The sequence below is a fragment of the Salvelinus namaycush genome, chromosome 2 (genome assembly GCF_016432855.1).
Source record: "Salvelinus namaycush isolate Seneca chromosome 2, SaNama_1.0, whole genome shotgun sequence".
Classification (NCBI taxonomy): domain Eukaryota; kingdom Metazoa; phylum Chordata; class Actinopteri; order Salmoniformes; family Salmonidae; genus Salvelinus; species Salvelinus namaycush.
In genome coordinates, this window is record NC_052308.1 from 55,885,012 (window position 1) to 55,908,789 (window position 23,778).

The following is a 23,778-nucleotide window of genomic DNA, read 5'->3' on the forward strand; positions in this document are numbered from 1 at the left end:
ATTTATTTCATTATTGCCCATCTCAGGTCTAGATCTATTTTTTTTTTATGCATCTCAATGGTATAGACAGTCAGCAGTTCCTAAATCCTAGAAAACTACAGTCTGGGTTGAAGGAGAGAAGACTGAGTGTGACTCACCTTTGACTCTGGGAGGGAAAGGGGGAGCAGGTGAGGAGGGTGAAGGTGACAGGGAGCTGTCCAGGCTGCATGTGTGAGAGCTGGGAATGGCGTATACCTCACGCTTCTGATCACGGACCAGGGCCAGCCTGCGACCCACACTGAAGAGTCCATCTCCTCCTCCTCCTGCTAGTCCTCGGTCCAGGCTGGAGGAGCTGGTGTGGGTCTGGTTCAGACTGAAGGGCTGGATCCGTCCTTCTTCCCTGGACCCGTCTAAGAGAGTCACAAATAAACACACTCTAAACTCAGCAGTCATAACAGTCATAATAGACTGCTACTAACAATCTATTTATGATCAACTAACACCTCCCAATCAGGATCGCACCAGACACCATAGAGTTGTGAACGACTGGGTTGCGTTGATTATTAGGGCATGCAACAGAAAACATAAAAAAATGTTTTGTAACTAGAAAAAAAAGTGTTTCTTATTGGACAAGTCCAAATAGTTCCTCCCTGTTTAATCTGTTTTCTTCCATTTGGTGCCTAATGAGCACGATCGAGATGTAACATAATGTTGCTGACCTTGACGTCCAGGTCGTCATCACTCTCGTACAGATCATCCTGATGCAGCTGTACTCCACGTGCACGTGCATGTTGAACTGGGACTGGTTGATCTGGCACACAACACACAACAGGAGAATTGCAGTGTGTCAATCATCATATATCCTACTATATAGGGAAAGGGGGATACCTAGTCAGTTGCACAACTGAATGCATTCAACTGAAATGTGTCTTCCGCATTTAAACCAACCCCTCTGAATGAAAGAGGTGCAGGGGGCTGCCATAGTCGACATCCACGTCTTCGGCGCCCGGAGAACAGTGGGTTAACTGCCTTTTTTTCAGGGGCAGAACAACAGATTTTTACCTTGTCAGCTCGGGGATTCGATCCAGCAACCTTTCGGTTATTGGCCCAACGCTCTTACCACTAGGTTACCTACCGCCCTAAACACAGAAACATATAGAAACACAGACAGTGCATACTATATAGCAAATTGGTGATAGCATGAACTGGGACTGGAACCTTCACTGCTTCTGCACTGAGCACTTTTCATTTTTTGTCTACGCTTTGGAAATCTATTTATCATTACAAAATAAATCTGCTTAGTTTGGTGTCCACAGACTCTGGAGCAAAAAAATATATTGACAAGGAGGTGCTGCTGGCTATGAATGACAAGTGAATTGGTGTAGTTAATTACTTTAAGTGCCCAGTCCTAGAACAGTATAGCTGTGAGAGAATGAAATCCAGCTGTAGTCAGGTGTGTGTTATTTAACCTCCAACCGATATCCAGCCCCGTCTTGCCCACCTCATTCTCTGAGAGAGAAACAAAAACAAAACAGCAGGCACTCATGTCTGGCAAACATAAACTTCACACATGCAGAGTCACAACATGAAGCTCTCACGGTCACACTGTGGCAAAATACAATACATTACAATACTTGCTTAATTGGTCCATTTGCACAGACATTCTTAATTATTTGCTATCACAGTACACAACCTGACACAAAACACACAAACTGGCTGGGAGCAGAACAGTGCTGTGACCTTTGAGCAATTAGGGGTAAAGTGCCTTGCTCTCTAGTCTAACAGTGATAGTAGATTGACGTTTATTGGGATGAGTCTTGTCCTTGAGGCAGAACTAAGGGATTTCCGCTAGATGGGCCAGCTGCAAAAAATCATGAAAACAAAAAAGAATTTAAGTTTAGGGTTAAGGCGCCTGCAGACTAGGTTCTTGGGGCCCGATTCAGATGTAAGAAATGTATGCCTTTACTACGCACGCCTTTCCTATGCACATCTCAGTAGTTGGTATTCAAACTTACCTTATTCAGGTGCGTACCAGGCTTTGCAAACGTGGTTCTCTTGCACGTGTTGAATACATTTAATTAAAGCGCTGAAATACTATGATCTTGTAGATTATTTAGGCACATTTTTGGGTTAGGAAATCTGTGAATCGTTTAAAAAAAAATAGTTTGGAGAGTTTTACGCACAAAATATATTGATTAATAAAAAAATACAGAGGTTTGATTCATCCTGAAAGTTGTCATATTCAAGTTCAATCCATTAAATATTGGAAGGCGAAAAAAACATGTACAATAGGGGGTTGAACAATAGTCCTATAAATCTACCCTAATCCTCACTAATCATGGAACTGACAACGGTCCAGTCGTTGCAAACCGTGCGTCAGGCTCCAGGTTTAGCCTAGTATGTGAGTTCCATAATTAATTCCTGAATTATTGGACAACGTTAGCCTAATATGATCCATTAATGCTAGCAACCTTCAGGAACAACTACACGGACATGACAGTGGAAGGAAATGTAAAAGGAATGGAATGATGCAAAATGTAGGCTACAAATTGAAAGAAACAAACACTAAAGTGACAGTTATAAATGTATATGGCTATTACTGATGGCGGCTCCCGACATATCTAGACATAACTGATATGGGCAGAAAGATTAACAAGAATTTAAGCTAACTGCACTGTCCAATTTACAGTAGCTATTACAGTGAAAGAATACCATGCTATTGTTTGAGGAGTGCACAGTTATGAACTTGAAAATGTATCAATAATCCAATTAGGCACATTTGGGCAGACTTGATACAACATTTTGAACATAAACGCAATGGTTCAATGGATCAGTCTAAAACTTTGCACATAACCTGCTTCCATCTAGTGGCCAAAATCGAAATTGCGCCTAACCTGGAATAATACATTAAAATCAAATCAAATTTTACTTGTCACATGCGCCGAATACAACAAGTGTAGACCTTACAGTGAAATGCTTACTTAAGAGACCCTAACAAACAATGCAGTTTAAAAAAAATATGGATAAGAAGAAGAAATAAAAATAACAAGTAATTAAAAAGCAGCAGTAAAATAACAATAGCGAGATAGGGGGATACCGGTTCAATGTGCGGGGGCACCGGTTATTTGAGGTTGAGGTTATATGTACATGTAGGTAGAGTTATTAAAGTAACTATGCATAAATGATAACAACAGAGAGCAGCAGCGGTGTGAAAGAGGGGGGGTGGGACAATGCAAATAGTCTGGGTAGCCATTTGATTAGATGTTCAGGAGTCTTATGGCTTGAGGGTAGAAGCTGTTTAGAAGCATTCTCACATAGGTGTTCCTTTTGTCCAGGCGGGAAAGGGCAGTGTGGAGTGCAATAGAGATTGCATCATCTATGGATCTGTTGGGGCGGTATGCAATTTGGAGTGTATCTAGGGTTTCTGGGATAATGGTGTTGATGTGAGCCATGTCCAGCCTTTCAAAGCACTTCATGGCTACAGACGTGAGTGCTAAGGGTCGGTAGTAATTTAGGCATGTTACCTTAGTGTTCTTAGGCACAGGGACTATGGTGGTCTGCTTTAAAACATGTTGGTATTAGACTCGGACAGGGAGAATTTGAAAATGTCAGTGAAGACACTTGCCAGTTGGTCAGCGCATGCTCGCAGTACACGTCCTGGTAATTTGTCTGGCCCTGCAGCCTTGTGAATGTTGACCTGTTTAAAAGGTCTTACTCACATCGGCTGCGGAGAGTGTGATCACATAGTCTTCTGGAACAACTGGTGCTCTCAAGCATGTTTCAGTATTATTTCCCTCGAAGCGAACATAGAAGTAGTTTAGCTCATCTGGTATGCTCGTGTCACTGGGCAGCTCTCGACTGTGCTTCCCTTTGTAGTCTGTAATGGTTTGCAAGCCCTGCCACATCCGACGAGCATCAGAGCTGGTGTAGTACAATTTGATCTTAGTCCTGTATTGACACTTTGCCTGTTTGATGGTTCGTCAGAGGGCATAGCGGGATTTCTTATAAGCTTCCGGGTTAGAATCCCGCTCCTTGAAAGCGGCAGCTCTAGCCTTTAGCTCAGTGCGGATGTTGCCTGTAATCCATAGCTTCTGGTTTGGGTATGTACGTGCGGTCACTGTGGGGGTGACGTCATCGATGCACTTACGTATTGATGAAGTCAATGCCTGATGTGGTGTACTCCTCAATACCACCGGAGCAAGCCAGGAACATATTCCAGTCTGTGCTAGCAAAACAGTCCTGTAGCTTAGCATCTGCTTTAACTGACCACTTTTTTACTGATCTAGTCGCTGGTGCTTCCTGATTTAATTTTGGCTTGTAAGCAGGAATCAGGAGTATAGAATTATGGTCAGATTTGCCAAATGGAGGGCGAGGGAGAGCTCTGTATGCGTCTCTGTGTGTGAAATAAAGGTGGTCCAGAGTTTTTTTCTTCTGGTTGCACATTTAACATGCTCATAGAAATTTGGTAAAATGGATTTAAGTTTCCTTGTATTAAAGTCCCCAGCTACTTAGAGCGCCGCCTCTGGGTGAGCATTTTCTTGTTTGCTTATGGCGGAATACAGCTCATTCTATGCGGTCTTAGTGCTAGCCTCTGTCTGTGGTGGTATGTAAACAGATACAAAAAATACAGATAAACTCTCTAGGTAGATAGTGTAGTCTACAGCTTATCATGAGATACTCTACACCTCAGGTGAGCAATAGCTCGAGACTTCCTTAGATATTGTGTATTTACAAAAATAAATAGTTCGCCGCCCCTTGTCTTACCAGATGCCACTGTTCTATCCTGCTGGTGCAGCGTATAACCAGGCAGCTGTATGTTGATAGTGTCGTCGTTCAGCCACGTCTCCGTGAAGCATAAGATATTACAGTTTTGAATGTCACGTTGGTAGTTTAATCTTCCGTGTAGGTCATCTATTTTATTGTCCAAAGATTGTACGTTTGCTAGTAGAATGGAAGGAAATGGGGGTTTATTTGATTGCCTACGAATTCTCAGAAGGCAGCCCGCCCTTTGGCCCCTTTTTCTCCACGCAAATCACGGGGATCTGGGCCTGTTCCCGGGAGAGCAGTATATCGTTCTCGTCAGACTCGTTGAAGGGAAAAAAGGATTCTGCCAGTTCGTGGTGAATAATCGCAGTCCTGATGTCCAGAAGTTATTTTCGGTCATAAGAGATGGTAGCGGCAACATTATGTACAAAAGAAGTTACAAAAGAAGTTACAAACAACGCAAAGAAACGAACAAAAAAACACAATTGGTTGGGGACATGTAAAACGTCAGCTGTCTTCTCCGGTGCCATCTTATTATTACATTGTGACCTTTCTCTTGCATTTCAAAGATGATAAAAATAAACTATAAAAAAATGCATGTTTTTTTCTTTGTATTATCATTTACCAGATCTAATATGTTATATTCTCCTACATTAATTTCACATTTCCACAAACTTCAAAGTGTTTCCTTTCAAATGGTATCAAGAATATGCATATCCTTGCTTCAGGCCCTGAGCTACAGGCAGTTAGATTTGTCATTTTAGGCGAAAACTTTGAAAAAAAGGGTCCGATCCTTAAGAGGTTTTAAAAGAAATAAATAATAAAAAGGGGGTCAATATAAATTGTCCAGGTAGCCATTTGAATAACTATTCAGCAGTCTTATGGCTTGGGGGTAGAAGCTGTTCAGGTGCCTTTTGGTCCCAGACTTGGCACTCCGGTACCGCTTGCCATGCGGTCAACTAATCCCAGGGTTAACTAGTCAACATGCCCCATTACAGAGCCAGGGGGGGTCAATGTTGTTTCGAAACCAACAGCTGTACCAAAACACTGGGACCTTAAAGACTTTTACTGTTGTTACATCCATAATCATATTCTCTTCTGTCTCTGTCAAAATCCAAATGGTCTACAACTAATGTGATTTACAGTAAATGTGATGGCCCACAGGAATTCCTGTTCAAAATCATACGTTTTCTTTTCCTGTAAACTTTATCTGCGTAATAATTAACAGAATTATTTCCTGATTGAGTTAGGAGATGGCCATCCAAAATAGAAACTTGTCCGTTTACGAAACAAGGCGAATGGTTCATGCAGCAGTCTGGACAGAGGGACAGCTGGAATTGGTTCTGACCAGACCTTGGGCTAGATTCAGGGCTCCATAAAATCTGGATCACGGAAGTTCGGCGTTATAGCGCGATTGAAATTTAAAGGTAATTTATGGTTAAGCAGACAAATGCAGCGTTTAACGTGAATGCAGTCTCTGCTAATGCGGTAACGTTGCCTTTAAATTTCTATTGCGCTATAACGCTGAACTTGGTTAATGAATGTAAAATGTGGTCCCGGTGATTCACTATAGGAAGATAAAAATGTGCGCCCGTAATATGGGTCTTTCATCACTCCATACATTTTCCTTGACACCCAAAAGTACTTGTTACATTTTGAATGCTTAGCAGGACAGGGAAATAGTACAATTCAAGCACTTATCAACCAAACATCCCTGGTTATCCATACTGCCTTTGATCTGGCGGACTCACTAAACACAAATGCTTCGTTTGTAAATTATGTCTGAATGTTGGAGTGTACCCCTGGCTTTCCGTAAATAAATAAAAACAAGAAAATGGTGCTATCTGGTTTGTTTAATATAAGGAATTTGAAATGATTTATACGTTTGATACTTAAGTATATTTTAAACCAAATACTTTTAGAATTTTACTCAAATTTAACTGGGTGACTTTTACTTGAGTAATTTTCTATTAAGGTATTTTAACTTTTACTCAAGTATGACAGTTGGGCACTTTTTCCACCACTGCGAATTAGACAGATAGGCAGGGCTCTAAATAAATAAGACAATTGGTAGCACTGGTGCTCTCAACTCAAAACAGTTAGCCCCAGCAATCCTCTGTAAGAAGATAAAAATGTTGCACCGGTAATAATTTGGGTCAGATTTTTTAAACTGGTTAGGCCAGAAGCAAGTTTTAGCTGTGGTAATGGTGCAACCATGACGCTATCGAATCTGCACTCACTTTGTTATCTAGGGCACTCGGAAACAACGCTACTGCGAAGCCTTAACATTTAAACAATTATTATATGGGTGATTATTATTATTTATTTTTTCTGTTTAAATCTTCGCCCTTGTTTCATTCAGTCTCCATATCTGCATCAATGAGTCATCCACAACCAGGCCCTGATAATGCTTTCCAGATTAGGTTTTTACCCTCGACAATATCCCTCGGCAGGCCCTGGCCAAGACATACTGTACATCGCACAAGATGTAGAGTAGCAGGGAGAGAGAAAGACAGAGGTAGATAAGAGTATGAGCACAGTGAAAGAGTGAGGGAGAACAAAGTTACTCAGGAAAGAAAACAATGGAAAGGAAGATGGACAGACAAGTATTGCGTGTCTAGTCCAACCTAAAGATCCCCTTTTGTACAGGATATCATGTGATACAACTATGCCAGAAACCCAACGTGTGGGGAGGGGGGGGGGGGGGTTATAGAAGAATCACTTCCTCCTCTGGATTCTCAATTGGCCATCTGGTTTTCCAATGGAATCTCCCTGGAGATATTTGCAGTCACAAAAACAGACCAACTGAACTAACAAACATACAAAGTGGGTGTGGATGGGTCTACAGTAGATTTTGTGTGCAACCCATCGACATTTAATTTTGTCCTCCCAGTATGGATACGTTGAGGGCCAGCCAAACAAGAAAGGCCTGTTCCCTTCATCTTTCGTTCATGCGATGTCTGACAAGCCAAAAGAGGGACATGTTCTGTAAGGCAACCTGCCACCCTTCCCAATGACTTCAGGACCAAGCTCAAACTACCCGAGGATCATGGGGCACTCTGGAACTTTGGTTCTGATCGTGAACATACTCCGTTTGAAAATCACTGCTCACATTTTCCTCATCTTGGGGAAGCCATGTTTTGCATTAAGAACAATGGCTGTGGTTGTTGCACACACTACACAGCCTTTGTAACAAGGCAAGTTTTGCCCAAAGATATTGCGTCAAATTACACTGCCAGTCAAAAGGGTCACTGTATTTACCTACACAAGCATTTCACGTTGTTATAAAAACTTAGGCCAGGATTCAATCCTACCCTACATTACTCATCTCATATGTATATGTATATACTGTATATCATCCACTGCATCTTGCCATCTTTATGTAATACATGTATCACTAGCCACTTTAAACTATGCCACTTTATGTTTACATACCCTACATTACTCATCTCATATGTATAGACTGTACACTATACCATCTACTGCATCTTGCCTATGCCGTTCTGTACCATCACTCATTCATATATCTTTATGTACATATTCTTCATTCCTTTACACTTGTGTGTATAAGGTAGTAGTTGTGGAATTGTTAGGTTAGATTACTTGTTGGTTATTACTGCATTGTCGGAACTAGAAGCACAAGCATTTCGCTACACTCACATTAACATCTGCTAACCATGTGTCTGTGACAAATAAGATTTGATTTGAACCCGTTTCAAAATTAAAAAGGGAGGCGGTGTGGTGATTGTTCAGTATGCTTTTTTTTTTTAAAGACACTACAGATCATAGTCAATCACACATATACTCACAAATACAAAAGGTATGGTTTCTTGGTATCGGGTACCAATTTGGTATTGGGTACCAATTTACTTTTATTTTTTAAATCCTAAATGGTTTTGAGATTTTATTTAAAATAGGAGCCGACTTTGAAACAAACAAACTTAATGTTCAGTTAATGATGATATTAAAGTTGCATTGATTGTTTCTGGTTTTAATTGAAGGTGTTCATTTTTACTTATCGGGTCACAACTGTCTAATAGTGGTCATAGATCAAACTCTAATAACAGCGGGACTCTTTGATTGACACAAAGGTTCATACATCCATATAAAAAAAGTTATCAAAACTCCCTGTTAAACTGGCTCAGAAGGCACATCACTGGAATCTCTCTTATTAAAGCATTCATTCTTTTTAAGAAATGAATCAGACACACATCGTGTGTTCCCTCCTTACACAGCGTTCAAAATTTGTATTCCTTGGGATGGCAACACAAGTGAAATTTCCATCATCTAAAACATGTTATTAGATCAAGTTTAGAGCAACATAATAATAGGCAACATAATTGGGTGTGAAAGCTGTACATTAATATGGTTTAATTGACTACTATGGCAGCTCAAAACTGTTTCTACAGAGACATTAAACCAATCCTTATAGTTCCAATGCAGTATAAATTCTTGAATTAATTTGACTCTAACTGTGCCCTTTTCCATCCTCACAAAGAAGAGAAATACACGCAGATGTGGTTTTTACACTCTTGCAACACAGGGCTTCTGTCCTTAATGTGGATTCTGTGGTTTACCCCTTCAGTCAAAGGCTCTCAGGTTCTTGAAGGGTTCTTCAGTATAAGGCTAGTTCGGTGCAGCATGCCGTGGTTTTTACACTCTTGCAACACAGGGCTTCTGTCCTTAATGTGGATTCTGTGGTTTACCCCTTCAGTCAAAGGCTCTCAGGTTCTTGAAGGGTTCTTCAGTATAAGGCTAGTTCGGTGCAGCATGCCGACAAGTACAGAACAGGGAAGAAAGCTGGCTCAGCGTAAGCCGCTCCGCATACTTTCTATGTTCGTTTTCCTGATCTGTCTAAAACGTGCATGTGTGGAGGTTTTCCGTCCCTGTTAAAATGTCTTTTCGGCCATATATTATGCTGTTGACATGCAGTGCATGTTCAAATTACATGATTCAAGTTCTTGTTTTGGTCTGAGGACTTCTGTTTGTGGTTTTGGTTGTATGTGTAGCTCACAGTGCTAGTTTCAGAGACCAGGGCGCATCACAGGTTTCATGTCCCTCTTTGACGGTCTCTGACCACCACACCCAACACTAATGGCTTTGTCCTGTACACACCACCCTTGCTCATTCTCATCTCTTGTGCAGCTTAATTTTGCCCTCTGTGTCCAGCTTTTGGATAACCTCCGTCTCAAAATCAGCATTGTGCACTCCAGTTTTCCTAAACGCACCAGCGTACTTGTTGTCCTCCCAGTAGTGGTGCCAGTTCCCCTGTTGGTCAGCTCCATAGCCAAACACAGACACCTGGAGAAGGACGGCAATGTTTAGCTTTACTAGTGTTATTAGCATTCTGTTTACTTTCAACCAGGCTTGTGATACTAAAGAGAAGTCAATTTCCACTGAGAATTTACCCCCTAAAAATCTGACTGTTTCCACATCCATGGCCCAGCTCCAGTGATTCACTGGGCTATGGCCTCAGTGGACCTGTTCTGACTTGGGGGCCAAGGCGAGGCTAAATTTACTTTTCAGTTGACATTTACATAACAATGGCTGAGCATGAGCTATTTTTATTTTTTATTTGACCAGGTAAGTTGACTGAGAACACATTCACAGTTACAGCAACAACCTGGGTAATAGTTACAGGGAAGAGGAGGGTGGATGAATGAGCCAATTGGAAGCTGGGGATGATTAGGTGGCCATGATTGGGAAATTAGCCAGGACACCTGGGTTAACACCACTACTTTTACAATAAGTGCCTGGAGATTTTTAATGACCAAAGAGTCAGGACACCCGTTTAACGTCCCATCCGAAAGACGGCACCTTACACAAGGCAATGTTCCCAATCACTGGGGCATTGGGATATCTTTTTTAGACCAGAGGAGCTAATCACCTTTCACAGTTAACACCATCTCACAAAGTAACTGTGTTGATATTGCAAAGGTTGTTGATTCTGCTCTTCACAAGTCCTCAGTGTCAGCCCTAGTTATGGAAACACAGTTCCCCAAAAATTACACTAGAGCTTACATTAACATAATCACTGGCGAGACACTGATGCTGCTATGGAAAAAACTCTTGATGTCAAAGGATACTCACCTCATCGCAGATGTGAAGGGCAAATATAACGGCCAGCATGCCCGTGGAAGGGTACCTGCCATGGCGCTCTGTCCACCGGTCGTGGGTGTACTTAAAGAACGCTGGATTCACCACTATAACCTGCAAACGAGAAGGTGATTAGCTTTAACACACAAAACGAATCAACATTCACTCAATAGTTTTGTACACCATGATAAGCCTTACCCTGTCCTTGTCAGCCTGTACTCGACCTTTCACCCTCATGTATGTCCTGAAGAAACATGCAGGGAAAACAACTATTTTATTTTACCTTTATTAAACAAGGTGGGTCAGTTGAGAACCAGTTCTCGTTTATAATGATGGCCTAGCCAAGAGGCAAAACATTGTCACGATAAAAACATGAACATTCTAAATATAGACTAAAGGACCATTGTACTTGCCTACGGAGCAGCAAGAGCACCCCTCCCTACATTCAGGCTCTGCTTAAAACCTACACCCCAACCCGAGTACTTCGTTCTGCCACCTCTGGTCTCTTGGACCTTCCACCCCTACGGGAGGGCAGCTCCCACTCACACTGTGATATGTGGTTGTCCCACCGAGCTATCTTAAGACGAATGCACTAACTGTAAGCCGCTCTGGATAAGAGCATCTGCTAAATGGCTAAAATGTAAATCTATAGACAAAGACAAGTCACATCAAAAACAGACTACGACAAGGTCAAAAAGCTCAACAATGAATTACGCCATCTGTTGTAGTCAGTCAGACCCATACCATGCATTAGTCAGTTGAGTGCTTTGACAAGTGTTGTTGTGGTCAGTAGATGTGTGTTTGTAGTCAGTAATTGTGGTCTGTATTGTGTGGTTGTCGTCAGTAGTCGTACATTTGGGAGTGACAGTGAAAAGCTTGGGATTGGCAAAGAGTGGACCTACGTTTTGATCTCTCCCGTCGAAAGGGCACTGGCCACCCACTGTAGATCGCGGAGTTTAAAGGGCAGCAGAACGAGGTGGACCCCAGGGGCGATGTCCACTGCACTTTCAGGGTACATGAAGTGGTGCGTCGTTCTGTTGCCCACGTCGGCTTCAAACCCTGCTGTGGTGGCTTTATTCATTCTTTACAGCAAAGAGAGAACATTGTTTCAGTTCACAGGCAGGTCATGAACCAACCTGTGCCTTTTTCATACTAGAACATGAAAAACGGTTCGGTACAAGAATTTGTGTTACTTTAGGTATTTCTGTCAAATGTGTCTCACGGATCAAGTCTGTCTACAGCGCACCTAGCCTGCACTGGGAGTCTAGGCTGTATCATGTTAGCTTCTCACTCACTCATTTTTTTATTTTTTTATTTCACCTTTATTTAACCAGGTAGGCTAGTTGAGAACAAGTTCCCATTTGCAACTGCGACCTGGCCAAGATAAAGCATAGCAATTCGACACATACAACACAGAGTTACACATGGAATAAACAAAACATACAGTCAATAATACAGTAGAAAAATAAGTCTATATACAATGTGAGCAAATGAGGTGAGATAAGGGAGGTAAAGGCAAAAAAAAGGCCATGGTGGCAAGGTAAATACAATATAGCAAGTAAAACACTGGAATGGTAGATGTGCAGTGGAAGAATGTGCAAAGTAGAAATAGAAATAATGGGGTGCAAAGGAGCAAAATAAATAAATAAATACAGTAGGGGAAGAGGGTAGTTGTTTTGGCTAAATTATAGATAGGCTATGTACAGGAGCAGTAATCTGTGAGCTGCTCTGACAGCTGGTGCTTAAAGCTAGTGAGGGAGATAAGTGTTTCCAGCTTCAGAGATTTTTGCAGTTCGTTCCAGTCATTGGCAGCAGAGAACTGAAAGGAAAGACGACCGAAGTAGGAATTGGCTTTGGGGGTGACCAGTGAGATATACCTGCTGGAGCGCGTGCTACGAGTGGGTGCTGCTATGGTGACCAGTGAGCTGAGATAAGGTGGGGCTTTACCTAGCAGAGACTTGTAAATAACCTGTAGCCAGTGGGTTTGGCGACGAGTATGAAGTGAGGGCCAACCAACGAGAGCATACAGGTCGCAATGGTGGGTAGTGTATGGGGCTTTGGTGACAAAACGGATGGCACTGTGATAGACTGCATCCAGTTTGTTGAGTAGAGTGTTGGAGGCTATTTTATAGATGACATCACCGAAGTCGAGGATCGGTAGGATGGTCAGTTTTACGAGGGTATGTTTGGCAGCATGAGTGAAGGATGCTTTGTTGCGATATAGGAAGCCGATTCTATATTTAATTTTGGATTGGAGATGCTTAATGTGAGTCTGGAAGGAGAGTTTACAGTCTAACCCGACACCTAGGTATTTGTAGTTGTCCACGTATTCTAAGTCAGAGCCGTCAAGAGTAGTGATGCTGGACGGGCGAGCAGGTGTGGGCAGTGATCGGTTGAATAGCATGCATTTAGTTTTACTTGTGTTTAAGAGCAGTTGGAGGCCACAGAAGGAGAGTTGTATGGCATTGAAGCTCGTCTGGAGGTTAGTTAACACGGTGCCCAAAGAGGGGCCAGAAGTATACAGAATGGTGTCGTCTGCGTAGAGGTGTATCAGAGAATCACCAGCAGCAAGAGCAACATCATTTATGTATACAGAGAAGAGAGTCGGCCCGAGGATTGAACCCTGTGGCACCCCCATAGAGACTGCCAGAGGTCCGGACAACAGGCCCTCCGATTTGACACACTGAACTCTATCAGAGAAGTAGTTGGTAAACCAGGCGAGGCAATCATTTGAGAAACCAAGGCTGTCGAGTCTGCCAATAAGAATGTGGTGATTGACAGAGTTGAAAGCTTTGGCCAGGTCGATGAATACGGCTGCGCAGTAATGTCTCTTATCGATGGCGGTTATGATGTCGTTTAGGACCTTGAGCGTGGCTGAGGTGCACCCATGACCAGCTCTGAAACCAGATTGCACAGCGGAGAAGGTACGGTGGGATTCGAAATGGTCGGTAATCTGTTTGTTAACTTGGCTTTCGAAGACCTTAGAAAGACAGGGTAGGATAGATATAGGTCTGTAGCAGTTTGGGTCTAGAGTGTCACCCCCTTTGAAGAGGGGGATGACCGCAGCAGCTTTCCAATCTTTGGGAATCTCAGACGATACGAAAGAGAGGTTGAACAGGCTAGTAATAGGGGTTGCAACAATTTCGGCAGATCATTTTAGAAAGAGAGGGTCCAGATTGTCTAGCCCGGCTGATTTGTAGGGGTCCAGATTTTGCAGCTCTTTCAGAACATCAGCTATCTGGATTTGGACAGAAGCTGAACAGAAGTTAATACACTTCAATAATGCGACACGGCATCTTAAAACTGTTAACTACTGTTTATAAAACAATGTCCATATAGGCTAGAACACTTTACAATGCAAGATACCGGTAGCTTCCAGCTCTGTAGGCCAACTTTTCTTGCTAGCTTACAGCTGAAGCTACTGTAACGTCAATTCACTACCCTAGTACTTTGTGTGCAAACCATAACGCAAAATGTTGATTGCTACCAAAACGTTATTCATTCACTTGGTCTCTAACTTCTCTCCAAAAGAGTATCTATTCCCTCAGCAAACTGAAACTGTGTGTGTAGGGCTCTGAAGGGCCGCCCCCATATTGCCTCATGAATGATGTCATTACTGGTTATAGAGACAGTGCACACTTTTATAAAATAAGCTACTTCTATGCAAATGTTGTTGATCAGTACAATAAATTAAGTCCCAAATAGAAGGGAAACAGATTGCTTGTCATCTGTACCCCCATGAAATCAGCCAAAATTAGTTAAATGCATGCACACTCCTATTGAATATGCATTCACCTGAATTGTGAATAGGCCTAGGCTACATCGTGATTTACCCTGTTTATCAAGAGACGTATCATTCAAATAAATGATTACCGTTATGTAGTTATTGTTTTTACGAAAGTCAAATTAATTGTATGATTGTATAAATTATTAATTAATTGCTGTCTTTGAAAATGTTTTACATACATCTTTTTGAATGTAATGTTGTTGAACTCAAAACATGCCCAACGATTGAACAGAGCAGTAGAAGAGTTTATCTGTCTGGCTCAAGTGCCAGTATGTGCCTTCTTTTTCTGTCGTGGTATCGAGTATTGTGATGGTATCAAGTATCGTGATACTAAACCTGGTATCGGTATAGAAGTCAAAATTCCAGTATCGTGAAAACACTAGTTAGGTCATACCTTATGACACTGTTATGTGAGTCTATCAAGGAGCCGTATTGAGAGCCGAGCAGGTTTCCTGAGTTCCCCACCACTGCACACTTCCTGCACTGAGCTTGTTTGGGTTGGACATCCACGGCAGGGGGAGCGATGACCTGGAACATCTTCTGGATCACCTCGTATATTGTCTGCTCATCGGTGGACCGCTGCAAAGCCTGATGGGGATGTTTAAAATTCACTTTAGGTGTGGGGTGACAATGATATCTCACAGGACTAAAGCCTGAGCTCACCTTTGGCAAACAAACAAAAACAGGGCAATATATACAGTTGAAGTCAGAAGTTCACATACACTTAGGTTGGAGTCATTAAAACTAGTTTTACTCCACAAAATTCTTGTTAACAAACTATAGTTTTGGCAAGTCGGTTAGGACATCTACTTTGTGTATGACAAGTAATTTTTCCAACAATTGTTAAGATTATTTCACTTATAATTCACTGTATCACAAATCATATGGGTCAAAAGTTTACATACACTAAGTTGACTGTGCCTTTTAAACAGCTTGGGAAATTCCAGAAAATTATGTCATGGCTTTAAAAGCTTCTGATAGGCTAATTGGAGGTGTACCTGTGGATGTATTTCAAGGCCTACCTTCAAACTCAGTGCCTCTTTGCTTGACATCATGGGAAATCAAAAGAAAATCAGCTAGACCTTAGAAAAAAATGTGTAGACCTCCACAAGTCTGGTTCATCCTTGGGAGCAATTTCCAAATGCCTAAAGGTACCACGTTCATCTGTACAAACAATAGTACGCAAGTATAAACACCATTGGACCACGCAGGCGTCATACCGCTCAGGAAGGTGACACTTTCGGTCTCCTAGAGATAAACGTACTATGGTGCGAAAAGTGCAAATCAATCCCAGAACAACTGCAAAGGACCTTGTGAAGATGCTGGAGGAAACAGGTACAAAAGTATCTATATCCACAGTAAAACTAGTCCTATATCGACATAACCTGAAAGTCCGCTCAGCAAGGAAGAAGCCACTGCACCAAAACCCCATAAAAAAGCCGGACTACGGTTTGCAACTGCACACGGGGACAAAGATCGTACTTTTTGGAGAAATGTCCTCTGGTCTGATGAAACAAAAATAGAACTGTTTGGCCATAATGACGTCATTATGTTTGGAGGAAAAAGGGGAATGCTTGCAAGCCGAAGAACACCATTCTAACCGTGAAACACGGGGGTGGCAGCATCGTGTTGTGGGGGTGCTTTGCTGCAGGAGGGACTGGTGCACTTCACAAAATAGATGGCATCATGAGGGAGAAAAATATGTGGATATATTGAAGCAACATCTCAAGACATCAGTCAGGAAGTTAAAGAATGGGTCTTCCAAATGGACAATGACCCCAAGCATACTTCCAAAGTTGTGGCAAAATGGCTGAAGGACAACAAAGTCAAGGAATTGGAGTGGCCATCAGAAAGTCCTGACCTCAATTCTATAGAAAATGTGTGGGCAGAACTGAAAAAGCGTGTGCGAGCAAGGAGGCCTACAAACCTGACTCAGTTACACCAGCTCTGTCAAGAGGAATGGGCCAAAATTCACCCAACTTATTGTGGGAAGCTTGTGGAAGGCTACCCGAAACGTTTGACCCAAGTTAAACAATTTAAAGGCAATGCTACCAAATACTAATTGAGTGTATGTAAACTTCTGACCCACTGAGAATGTGGTGAAAGGAAGTAAAGCTGATATAAATAATTCTCTCCACTATTATTCAGACATTAGACATTTCACATTCTTAAAATAAAGTGGTGAACCTAACTGACCTAAGACAGGGATTTTTTTTTCCGACTTCAACTGTACAAGGGGCCTTTAATATTCGGTATTAAGGGAATCACCAGCCTCCAGAGGGAGACTTGTGTTACATTGGAGACCATGTGTTAAATGTCCCCTTTCATGACCAGCCAGCCTCTTTTTGGTTATTACCTTGTTTTGGCATGGCATTCTTATCAGACCAACCATGGCAACAGTGTGTGTATGTCCTGACCACTGCTTTTCAGTGCCACGGGAGCCATCACAATGCCAAGCTTATCTTAGTGTTGCTTTCGAAACCTTGAATGCCTCAAATTATCTTTAAATAAAACATATTGAAACATGCTCAGACTGGAGAATGGCTTAAGGAGGGCGACTTCTCCTTTCTTTGCTCAGTCCCTTCAGGGAGTTTCTTTTGGAAAGTAATCACCCTGACGATTACAGTGCATGGAATCCACCGCAGTAGGTTTTAATGACATTTGGCCATGGAATGATGGTAGTAACAGAGCACATTTAGTTTTCACTGTGCAGCACAGAGGCTGTCTTTTCCAGATGTTTGCCACGGAATAAAATGTTGACTTCAAACATTGATATTTGCAGCATGCTTGAGAGATAAGAGTAGGACTACTAAGACCCTCATAGGAATAAAATGATAACAGATGAGTATATCTGGGAATACACACATTTCTCATGCATATCAGCACATTTTTGCTGGCCACATGTCTTGATTTATTTTCAAATGACTGATTATTGAATGGTGGTGAACAGGTCATGCAGTGCAATAAAAAAGGTATTTGCTTTCAGATTTTCTCTAGTCTTGCATGTTTTTTTTATACTGAATTTAATCAGATCTTCAACCAAAACCTAATATTAAATGAAGGGAAACTGAGTGAACAAATAACAAAATGTTGATGCTTATTTCATTTATTTAATAAACAACACCCAATGTCCCTGTGTGAAAAGTAATAGAGTACCACAGTATGTGTGTCATAATACCCAGAAAACCTAGTGGTCAAACAATGAATAAATTAGCTACATTTCTTTAAATTTATAATTCTGTGAACTGTCTGGTGCAAGTTTTAAATTGACACAAAACCTGTTAGCAAAGGTGTCAGCGAAAGATGACGTGCAGGAGTTTGCAGGGATTTGTAGTCTTGCATGATGTCTACTTTGATGCTTATTAGAGCACATTGATAAAAGTCACCTTGTCCGAGACAGATAAACAGGGTAAACTTACAATAAACAGTTTCTAAAATTCCCTATGGGAAAAATGAATGGTGGAAAAACGATTGGAACCATTTCCCTGTTTGACTGCTAGGTTTAATGGGTATTATGACACCTCCACTGTTGGTCTCTATAGCCCCCTTACTCTCAATAACTGGTTGTACCACCTTTAGCTGCAACGAAACGCTTCCTGTAGTTGTTGATCAGTCTTTCACATCGTTGTGGAAGAAATTTCACCCACTCAGCGACATTTGTGGGTTTTCAAAGTGGCAATGCAAATAGTCTGGGTAGCCATTTGATTAGGTGTTCAGGGGTCTCATGGCTTGGGGGTAGAAGCTGTTTACAAGCCTCTTGGACCTAGACTTGGCGCTCCGGTACCGCTTGTCATGCAGTAGCAGAGAGAACAGTCTATGACTAGGGTGGCTGGTGTCTTTGACAATTTTTAGCATGGTATAGAGGTCCTGGATGGCAGGAAGCTTGGCCCCAGTGATGTACTGGGCCAGTCGCACTACCCCCTGTAGTGCCTTGCGGTCGGAGGCCGAGCAGTTGCCATACCAGGCAGTGATGCAACCAGTCAGGATGCTCTCGATGGTGCAGCTGTAGAACCTTTTGAGGATCTGAGGACCCATGCCAAATCTTTTCAGTCTCCTGAGGGGGAATAGGTTTTGTCATGCCCTCTTCACGACTGTCTTGGTGTGCTAGGACCACGTTAGTTTATTGGTGATGTGGACACCAAGGAACTTGAAGCCCCATCGATGAGAATGGGGGTGTGCTCTGTCCTCTTTTTCCTGTAGTCCACAATCATCTCCTTTGTCTTGATCACGTTGAGGGAGAGGTTGTTGTCCTGGCACCACATGGCCAGGTCTCTGACCTCCTCCCTATAGGCTCTCGTCGTTGTCGGTGATCAGGCCTACCACTGTTGTGTCATCGGCAAACTTAATGGTGTTGGAGTCGTGCCTGGCCGTGCAGTCATTAGTGAACAGGGAGTACAGGAGGGGACTGAGCACGCACCCCTGAGGGGCCCCTGTGTTGAGGATCAGCGTGGCGAATGTGTTGTGACCTACCCTTACCACCTGGGGGCGGCACGTCAGGAACTCCAGGATTCAGTTGCAGAGGGAGGTGTTAAGTCCCATGGTCCTTAGCTTATTGATGAGCTTTGAGGGCACTATGGTGTTGAAAGCTGAGCTGTAGTCAATGAATAGCATTCTTACATAGGTGTTCCTTTTGTCCAGGTGGGAAAGGGCAGTGTGGAGTGCAATAAAGATTGCATCATCTGTGGATCTGTTGGGGCGGTATGCAAATTGGACTGGGTCTAGGGTCTCTGGAATAATGGTGTTGATGTGAGCCATGTCCAGCCTTTAAAAGCACTTCATGGCTACAGACGTGAGTGCTACGGGTCAGTAGTCGTTTAGGAAGGTTACCTTAGTGTTCATGAGGCACAGGCACTATGGTGGTCTGCTTAAAACATGTTGGTATTACAGACTCGGACAGGGAGAGGTTGAAAATGTCAGTGAAGACACTTGCCAGTTGGTCAGCGCGTGTCCTGGTAATCCGTCTGGCCCTGCGGCCTTGTGAATGTTGACCTGTTTAAAGGTCTTACTCACATCAGCTGCAGAGAGCGTGATCACATAGTCTTCTAGAACAGCTGGTGCTCTCATGCATGTTTCAGTGTTAATTGCCTCGAAGCGAACATAGAAGTATTTCAGCTCGTCTGGTAGGCTCGTGTGACTGCGCCGCTCTCGGCTGTGCTTCCCCTTGTAGTCTGTAATGGTTTTCAGGCCCTGCCACATCCGACTAGCGTCAGAGCCAGCGTAGTATGATTCGATCTTAGTCCTGTATTGACGCTTTGCCTGTTTGATGGTTCGTCGGAGGGCATAGCGGGATTTCTTATAAGCTTCCGAGTTAGAGTCCCGCTCTTTGAAAGCGGCAGCTATTGCCTTTAGCTCATGTGGATGTTGCCTATAATCCATAGCTTCTGGTTGGGGTATGTACTGTGTCACTGTCACTGTGGGAACGACGTCATCGATGCACTTATTGATGAAGACAATGACAGATGTGGTGTACTCCTCAATGCCATCGGAGGAATCCCGGGAACATATTCCAGTCTGTGCTAGCAAAACAGTCCTGTAGCTTAGCATCTGCTTCATCTGACCACTTTTTTATTGATCTAGTCACGGGTGCTTCCTGCTTTAATTTTTGCTTGTACGCAGGAATCAGGAGGATAGAATTCTGGTCAGATTTGACAAATGGAGGACGAGGGAGAGCTTTGTATGCTTCTGGTAAAATGGATTTAAGTTTCCCTGCATTAAAGTTCCCGGCTACTAGGAGTGCCGCCTCTGGGTGAGCGTTTTCTTGTTTGCTTATTGGCGGAATACATCTCATTCTATGCTGTCTTAGTGCCATCCTCTGACTGTGGTGGTATGTAAACAGATACGAATAATACAGATTAAAATTCTAGGTAGGTAGTGTGGTCTACAGCTTATCTTGAGATACTCTACCTCAGGCGAGCAATAGCTCGAAACTTCCTTTCCATGCACTAGCTGTTATTTACAAAAATACATAGTCCGCCACCCCTTGTCTCACCAGATGTCGCTGTTCTATCCTGCCGGTGCAGCGTATAACCAGCCAGCTGTATGTTGATATTGTCGTCATTCAGCCACGTCTCCGTGAAGCATAAGATATTACAGTTTTGAATGTCCCGTTGGTAGCTTAATCTTCCGCGTAGGTCATCTATTTTATTGTCCAAAGATTGCACGTTTGCTAGCAGAATGGAAGGAAGTGGGGGTTTATTCGATCGCTTACGAATTCTCAGAAGGCAGCCCGCCCTCCGGACCCTTTTTCTCCGCCTCCTCTTCACGCAAATCATGGGGATCTGGGCCTGTTCCCGAGAAAGCAGTATATCGTTTGCGTCGGCCTCGTCAGACTCGTTAAAGAAAAAAAAAGGATTCTGCCAGTCCGTGGAGAGTAATTGCAGTCCTGATGTCCAGAAATTATTTTCCGTCATAAGAGACAGTAGTGGCAACATTATGTACAAAATAAGTAAAAAAAAAAATATTTACAAACAACGCAAATAAATAAACAAAAAAACACAATCGGTTTGGGGCACATAAAACGTCTGCCTTCTTCTCCGGTGCCATCTTACCATTTTGTCATCGCCAGACTGACTTTAGTTGCAGTATAACATTAGCTAGCTAGCTAAGATTGAGGGGAGACCTCCAGATTTTAGCTAGCTAACATTAGCATATCTTGCTATTTTTTATGAACTTTGCTAGCTAATGACAACATTGCCATCTGTCTAAAGTAAATTTGACAACATGATGATGCTGGTAAAGTTGTTTCCTACGAAATATGTGCCTACTTTAGCAATGTCATAGTATTCCCAAGCCCCTATAATGTAATTTAGACTAAACAGTCATTAGCCCTGGTTTAAAGTCATTAGCCCCCGTTCCACATTTGAGCATCAATATGGCTGCGGCATCTGTAGAACGTTGATAACAATGGCAACGACACGACTGAGTGACCCATAAATAGTAATACAAATGTATTACATTGTACTGATGTACTAATATTAATGTACAGGACAGATTTTGTTTGGGAAAGTGACAGATTCCTTCATATTTTTTCTTAATTTGTCATATAATTTTCTGCTGTGTAATCCTACACCTTTAACAATAAGCTGACAGTTTTTGGCCACATACAGTATATAACCACACTATTTGGCCCCTCTCATCAATAATAAACGTCTTACCAGCCACCACTTCAGGGCCAGGGGGTCCATGTTGTTGTCTCCGTCTGTGAGAAAGGGCTGTTGCTGGGGGTCATAGTGCTGAGCGAACCACTCCGAGACCTCCATGTCCGCTATGCAGGACGGACACCCACATATCCTGTCCGGGCTGGGCACCGTGGCACTCGGTGGAGCCCATGTTCGGTTAACAGCGTGCCCTTGCACAGTCCTGGAGGTGGCATGGATCTCCATCAAAGTCAAAGACAGGATGTTGTTCTTCTGAATGGTGTGGGTGGCAATCATGACAAAGAGAATCCCACCAAACAGAGCAAACAGGCACAACTTCCTCTTGAAGAGCATGACTGGACTGTTTGAGCCAGTGCCCTGAGTAAAAGGCAGTCCAGTGTTGATGTCTTGGCACCACTGCTCCGTGAATATACTTTGTCAGTGATTCTGGAGTCGAGGGTAAGAACCAGACACATTCAGCAAATATATCAGGAATCTCCCTGTTGTTCCAGCCAGAGGGAAGGTACACTTCTTAAAATTACTGGCAAGTTATACATGTAACAAACATGCAGAATAATTAGTTGATACCAGAGTTTATAAAGGAAAGAGGGCGTTTGCTGGATCGTGATCTTGGCCTAATGTGTCCTATTTGGCCATGCTGGTCTGCCACAGGAAGAGGAGAGTGAGATTGAGTAAAATACTTTTGTCTGCCGCTTATGAAGAGACACTGCCTTGCCCTGCTCAAGGCGATCGGCGAGGAAATTAAAAATAGAGCCTTCGGTTTCCAAACACCCTGTCTAGACCAAAGAAGGCCCCTCATTGGTTCAACCTCATGTTTCTCTCCAGAGCTCTGGGCTGCATGCGCTGCACAGCTTCCTGCTCCTAGAAGACAAACACATACAGATATCAGCATCTGGAGAAAAAAAAGTCAAACCAAGATGCGTAGGTAAGAAATAAGACGGGGAGAGAAATCAATTACTCCAAAAATCACATACTGAACAGTCACCGCAGCCTTTGATTAACTTCTTATGGCTGCATCCCGCTACCGGGATCGATATGACAGCAGCCAGAGAAAGTGCAGGGCGCCAAATTCAAACAACAGAAATCTCATAATTAAAATTCCTCAAACATACATGTGTCTTATATCATTTTAAAGGTATTCTTGTTAATCCCACCAAAGTGTCCGATTTCAAATATGCTTTTCAGCGAAAGCACTACAAACGATTATGTTAGGTCACCACCAAACCACAATAAGCACAGCCATTTTTCCAGCGAAAGATAGCAGTCAGAAAAAGCAGAAAGAGATAAAATTATCTTCATTAGATGACACTCATAGGACTTCATGTTACACAATACATGCATGTTTTGTTTGATAAAGTTCATATTTATAACAAAAAATCTGAGTTTACATTGGCGCGTTACATTCACTAGTTCCAAAAACATCAAGTGATTTTGCATAGCCACATCGTTTCAACAGAAATACTCATCATAAATGTAGATGATAATACAAGTTATACACATGGAATTATAAATATACCTCTCCTTAATGCAACCGCTGTGTCAGATTTATTTTTTTAACTTATGGAAAAAGCAACTCATGCAATAATCTGAGATGGAGCTCAGAACATTAGCCAAATTAGCCGCCATGTTGGGGTCAACAGAAACCAGAAAATACATGATAAATGTTACCTTACCTTTGATGAACTTCATCAGAATGCAGTCCTAGGAATCCCAGGTCCACAATAAATGCTTGATTTGATCGATAATGTCCGTTATTTATGTACAATTAGCTACTTTGGTTAGCGCCTTTGGTAAACAATTCCAAAGTCACAAAGTGCCTCCACTATAACGTGACGAAATGGCAAAAGTTCCGTAACAGTCAGTAGAAACATGTCAAACGATGTACTGAATCAATCTTTAGAATGTTGTTAACATACATCTTGAATAACGTTCCAACCGGAGAATTAGATTGACTTCAGAAGAGCGGTGGAACGGACGTCCTCCTCATGTGAAGGC

The 23,778-nt window shown here is 42.5% G+C and overlaps 1 protein-coding gene across 1 annotated transcript in view; it reads right to left on the reverse strand.

Annotated features, from left to right (window-relative positions):
• Positions 1-8,491: 8,491 nt before the first annotated feature.
• The window catches only part of LOC120064694 (CMP-N-acetylneuraminate-beta-galactosamide-alpha-2,3-sialyltransferase 2-like), a 50,008-nt gene continuing 34,721 nt past the window's right edge, over positions 8,492-23,778 (reverse strand). Inside the window, exons 2-7 of the mRNA XM_039015318.1 lie at positions 21,781-22,644; positions 15,021-15,214; positions 11,742-11,921; positions 11,038-11,083; positions 10,834-10,953; positions 8,492-10,044 (exon numbers count right to left, since the gene is read on the reverse strand). Coding sequence (XP_038871246.1) covers positions 9,874-10,044; positions 10,834-10,953; positions 11,038-11,083; positions 11,742-11,921; positions 15,021-15,214; positions 21,781-22,116 — 1,047 coding nt within the window. The 5' untranslated portion in view covers positions 22,117-22,644 and the 3' untranslated portion in view covers positions 8,492-9,873. The remainder of the gene's footprint in view (positions 10,045-10,833; positions 10,954-11,037; positions 11,084-11,741; positions 11,922-15,020; positions 15,215-21,780; positions 22,645-23,778) is intronic.